General features: G+C 39.1%; 1 protein-coding gene across 4 annotated transcripts in view; it reads right to left on the bottom strand.

The window, feature by feature from the left end:
* SLC44A3 (solute carrier family 44 member 3) overlaps window positions 1-5,886 on the bottom strand; it is a 102,182-nt gene that overhangs the window by 2,132 nt on the left and 94,164 nt on the right. For all 4 annotated transcript variants that reach the window (XM_088673152.1, XM_088673151.1, XM_035121916.3 and 1 more), the window contains 3 exons: window positions 4,579-4,716; window positions 3,334-3,570; window positions 980-1,075 (listed from right to left, as the gene is read on the bottom strand). In XM_088673152.1, the coding sequence (XP_088529278.1) occupies window positions 980-1,075; window positions 3,334-3,570; window positions 4,579-4,716 (471 nt within the window). The remainder of the gene's footprint in view (window positions 1-979; window positions 1,076-3,333; window positions 3,571-4,578; window positions 4,717-5,886) is intronic.

Below are 5,886 nucleotides of genomic sequence, written 5' to 3'. Positions count from 1 at the left end.
CTATAGTTAGGAAAAATGAAAAAATGCATAGGATTAGTCATAATGCTACAAAAAGTCTGTAGAGCAACACAAAGCATATGAAGAGATAAAAAGAGAAAGATTGGCGTAGAAATAATACTTCAGATTATTCTGATGGCGTATGTGTGACTTTTGTTTTGGCAAAAATGCCCACATACAATGAGAAAGCCAAGTACAACCACTCATAAACACAATAAACTTAAGCCACTCAAGCAGTCTGGAAGTGTGGTTTTATTTCCATGCACCAGAAAGTTCTGGGGGGGGGGGAATATGCAAGAGCCTAAGCTCTGTCAGGGCTTACAACATGAGCACTATATGCAGATTTTCTTTCCTGGCAAAAACTATTTTGGCAGGAAAAGGATAGCTGCTCCTGTAAAAACCATGCACAGAAAAAACCATTTTTTAAAAAACTCAAGTCAATAATAGTAATTTATTATTTATACCCCGCCCATCTGGCTGGGTTTCCCCAGCCACTCTGGGCGGCTTACAACAGAAAAATGAAATAAAATAATTAAACATTAAAAGCCTCCCTAAACAGGGCTGCCTTCAGATGTCTTCTAAAAATCTGGTAGCTGTTTTTCTCTTTGACATCTGATGGGAGGGCGTTCCACAGGGCAGGCGCCACCACCGAGAAGGCCCTCTGCCTGGTTCCCTGCAACTTGGCTTCTCGCAACGAGCGAACCGTCAGAAGGCCCTCAGTACTGGACCTCAGTGCCCGGGCAGAACAATGGGGGTGGAGACGCTCCTTCAGGTATACTGGACCGAGGCCATTTATGCTACAGATACACTAGTTTGTTTCAAAAATTCTATTTTTTTAAGTGGACACTAGAGTGAAATTATGTCAGAAACATTTTAAAGATGCTGCTACCATTTTTAGGAGAAATGACATATACTTTATCTTTGCACTACCTTAAAGACGCCCATGTAAAAGAGGGGGCACAGGCATTTACTTGTTTCTTACCATAGGCTGAAGTTCTGTGCCATATTCCTTGTTAAGAAGGGTATTTTTATTTCTGTGTGTGTTCTCTGCAAACTTGCTGCTCTGATCCAAAAAGTTCTACAAAGAAAAAAACAACCAATTGAACGCTATTGAGAAATTTCAAATCTAGTCAATATTAAATTAGGATTGACAACCCACTTCTGTTTTTTTTTTTTAGCCAAAGCTAAAACATAAGAATCACTTGCTGGATGAGGCTAATGGCCCATCTGTTTTAGCATCCTGTTGTCACAGTGGCCAACCAGATGCATATGCAAAGTCTGAAGGTAGGACTTCAGCACAATAGCACTTTCCCCACTAGTGATTCCCAGCAGCTGGCATTCAAAGGCATGCTACCTCCATCAGTGGAGGCAGAATATAGCTTTACTGTCCATGCATTTGTCTAATCTTTTAAAGCCACCCAGGCAGCCTTTCACATTCTCAAAGTGAATTCCATGGTTTAAATATGCACAGTGTGAAGAAGTACTTTTTCCATCCTAAAATTTCCAATATTCAACTTCATTGGATATTTCTGAGTTTTAGTGTTATGAGGGAGAAAGTACGTTTTTCTATTCACTTCATAAATTTATACCTCTCTTGCATCTCTCCTTAACTCACCTTTTCTCTACACTAGAAAGCCCCAAATGTTGTGATCAAGGAGTTCCTCCACCTCCTTGATCAATTTGGTTGTCCTTTTCTAGACCTCTTGATAGATGAACAGTTAGGAAAAGTATCAGTGCTGTTCTGTTGGCCTTGTATTTCATGTTCTACTAGACCAACTTTTTACTCAAACACTTACATACTCTCACATCAAGAAATTTTGTTATATATTAAATATATATAATTAAAACTGTACTCCTAAGCACAATTATCAGGAACTCCTATTAAAATTAATGTGATTTTATCTGTGCAAACATATAGAATTGGTACTTAAGGCTGAAATGCTAAGGATATTAGCAGGAGGACCCACTGAACTAAGTGGGTCTGGTTTCCTGTTAAATTTATTATTATTATTATTATTATTATTATTATTATTATTATTATTATTATTTATTTATACCCCGCCCATCTGGCTGGGTTTCCCCAGCCACTCTGGGCGGCTTCCAACAGAAAAATGAAATAAAATAATCTATTAAACATCAAAAGCCTCCCTAAACAGGGCTGCCTTCAGATGTCTTCTAAAAATCTGGTAGCTGTTTTTCTCTTTGACATCTGATGGGAGGGCGTTCCACAGGGCACCTGGATGGTGATAATTTTCTGTGCGTCAAACGTACAGAAACAGAGGAAGCTACCTGAAGTACATGAACAGCTATAGTTCTTGAAGCAGTGGAGACTGGTCGATTAGGGCAAAAGGGGCACTGTTCCACCAGCCTCAGCCTGTCCCCACCTGCCTGCCTTCTTACAACCAGTCTTATGGGTGACAGTGGCTGTCAGCTTCCTCTGCCTTAGTCTGTGTTGCCCCTGAACTTATCAAAGAGGATGGGAACCAAACTAGAACTGGTTGGATTATGTTGTTAGCTTTTATACCTTAAGCTGTGTTGTAGAAAAATGGGGGGGGGGGAGGTTGACTTTTGCTGCCCAACTCCCCAAGGGACTGAGTTCCCCAAGTCCATGATTGGTCAGAGATGAATAGGTGGAGGCAGGATGCAGTGAAAGCAAGGCATATGTTTATTTTTCTGTTGCAACAGAGTTCTCTCCCCTTCTTGCACGGAGGTAAGAGAGACCAAGAACCAAGTGTGCAGGAACCTTTAAAGACTTCTGAAAGTGCCCAACCCCTTAGCCAAAGACCACCCTAAAAGCATCATACATACATCACAGGAGGCGGTCAACAATAGAAGGAATTGTTTAAGGCTGTAACCCTGGGAGTAAAACCCACTGAGCATAATAGGGATTACCTGAGTAAACGTACACCAGATTGTACTGCACATCGTATTAAGACAGTAATCCTACACACACATACTGGATGTAAGCCCAATCTGATTGTGTCATAAGCCCTGTAGAGACTTGTTGGCAGGGCTGCTCAAAGGACTGGAGTGAGAATGTGGAGTTGGACCCTGTCTGGAAGGAGCTGATCTGGATGCTGGGGAGGGTTGCCTGAAGAGAGTCCACCTCACTGTTATTGGATAGCCTTAAGGCAGAGGCAGAACCACTGATACAACTTCAATTCCATCTCCTCTAAGTGAAGCTCTCCCCAACCCCAGGAAGGTGACACAGACCAGGCTGATCAATCATCTCCACCTCTGTGGCCAAGGACATGGCAAAGATCATCCCGGTGTGAATAGACCCACAGAAGTGCCTGCTTACTTGCCCAAGCTATAGTTTTGTCTGTAACTGCTTACCATAAATTCTTGGTCCATGAAGTAAGGCTTCTCTGCAGATCCATCATTTGTTTCTCTATCAACAGCAAAGCAAAGCAATAGGGCATCCACTATTGTCTGGAATACTGATAAGAAGTTGTGGGCGATGAGATAAGCCAAAAAAGCAATCAGAAGCAGTGGAACTACCCAAACGTGTAATTCACGGTTGTAGTTAAATGCCATCAAACCTCCAAAAACTGTGAAACATATCACAAACACCTGTATGAAAATAAATGTAGAGACTGTATTTCAGAAGAAGCTATTGCAGACTTCACTCACCAAAGATGACCAAAACATTTAAGTGTATTTAGCATTCAGACATTATTGCATTCAAAAGATCACAGCGAATGTCTTATTTCAAACCTTCCCTCTGCTTGCAACATTGTTTGCTTTGTTCTTTTTATTTCTTATCTGTATATTATCTTAAATTAAGACTATAAACTGATTGAGGAAAGCAGCACCATTTTCCAATGCTTGCTTCAGATGTAATGGCCAAATTATGGTTTGGCATTACAAGAACAAGCCTCATGCTTGTGCGATTATCCCCTTCCTCTCCTTGTGCAGCCTGATTCCCTCTGAGTTATAACATCACAGCAATTCACAGCTTGCTACTACAAAAGGATTGGAGAAACTACAGTGTGCACAAAGGGACCATTGGTCTTATCCAGGCATCCCCAAACTGCGGCCCTCCAGATGTTTTGGCCTACAACTCCCATGATCCCTAGCTAAGAGGACCAGTGGTCAGGGATGATGGGAATTGTAGTCCAAAACATCTGGAGGGCCGAAGTTTGGGGATGCAACACTGGTCTTATCTATAAGGCATTCTTAAGATGTCCTCAGGTGGGATATGAGTTTTCTTCTTGCCCTTCTGACTCACACAAAATAGGAAGTCGGGGAGGATGCAAAGGAGAGGCACTGCAACTCAAACTCATATACTGTAATGCCAAGTCATAATATTGCAGAATGCCCAACCCAACTCAAACAGGATTTCCCTATTTACTCAAAAATTTCAAATTTTGTTACTTCTCTATAAACATCACTCATGAATCCTAGTTTATTTCCATATATTATGCTTTACTGATTAGGGGAGATTTCAAGTAAGGAGCAATATTGATTGCCATGAGAGGAGAATTGAGCTTTGAGATTTTTTGAATTCCATTGTTATACAAAATATTGACGAGACAGTATTTTCAGTTAATAATCAATGGCACAGTGATAAGGTTTTACCTTTCCTAGAAATATAACGAAGTCACTGAAGCAGCTGATTGCTGTGGCATTAGCTGAACTCTTTGATAACATAACAGCAGCATCTTCTGTTGAGGTCCAAAAGTATGTCCCATTTATGACTGTTGCTATGTATGCATTCTGTAATTAGAATGTAAATTGGTTCAGTTTTTAAAAAAAGGAAGGAAGGAGAAGGAAAAGCAGAAGGTAGAAAGCTTTTTTTAATGAAATTTTTATTCATTTTATAATACAATACAATTGTAGAAGGTAGAAATCTTACCTTAGCCAAAGTTACTTCAAAACCAGGTCTGACAAAAGTATTCCATAATTCTATGAAATATTTTGTTGGAAGCCGCCCAGAGTGGCTGGGGGAACCCGGCCAGATGGGCGGGGTATAAATAAATTATTATTATTATTATTATTATTATTATTATTATTATTATTATTATCTTGCATAATCTTTGAACCTAATTTTCAAAAACCATAGAACTTCTTAACAGAAATGGTTAACAAAGTTTAAAAAATACAGCTAAACGTCTTACCACAAATTAAACAGTTTTCTTTAAATCTCTGAAGATCAATGCCCTGCATTCCTCAAGGATTTAGTTACTGAAGTATAAAGTGGGTATGTAAATGAAAGAGGAATGTGTGAAACTGTATACAATTATTCTTTTCAGCAGTATGAAAGCAGTCGTATTTTGTTTAGAGAAAAAGAAAATGGATTACATCATTCTTGAACTATTTTTTTAAAAAAGTCATTTCATATTGGCATTCTTAACAGAGATTAGCAGTAAGCAAAGTCATTCTGCCAAAAGAATTTATAGTTTTCCATTTTTATTTGGGTTTTGAATACATTCCAGTTAGTTTGCTTTTTTGAAACTGAAAAATTCCTCAGCATTTGCTGAAGAGTTTCACTCAGACTAAGATTTATGCCCCAAATTTGAATTTTCTTTTCATAATTAGGAATGTTTTGGACTCTGATTTAATGAGTGTACATCATTGCACATAATTTAATATAGCAGTGGAGGTGAAAGAAAAATCAAACGAAACGTAACTTGCAAACATGAATTCTATTGGTAACTGACTACTTTAGCAATTTCCAAAGGGGTGACAAGAGTTCATCGGTTGCAGCAAAAAAACCTAAGATCCTTGTGGCACTTTAAATATAGACTATTTATTTTGAAATATGTTTCTGTGGACTTATATCAGGTGAAATGAAATCCATGAAAACTTAAGCCTTTACAGTTGTAGCCCCCATCTGCGGAACATTCTCCCTATTGAGATCTGCCTGGTACCTTCACTGACATAGTT

The sequence above is a fragment of the Zootoca vivipara genome, chromosome 7 (assembly GCF_965207765.1).
Source record: "Zootoca vivipara chromosome 7, rZooViv2.hap1.1, whole genome shotgun sequence".
NCBI classification, from domain to species: Eukaryota; Metazoa; Chordata; class Lepidosauria; order Squamata; family Lacertidae; genus Zootoca; species Zootoca vivipara.
This window is presented reverse-complemented; position numbering and strand designations above follow the sequence as displayed.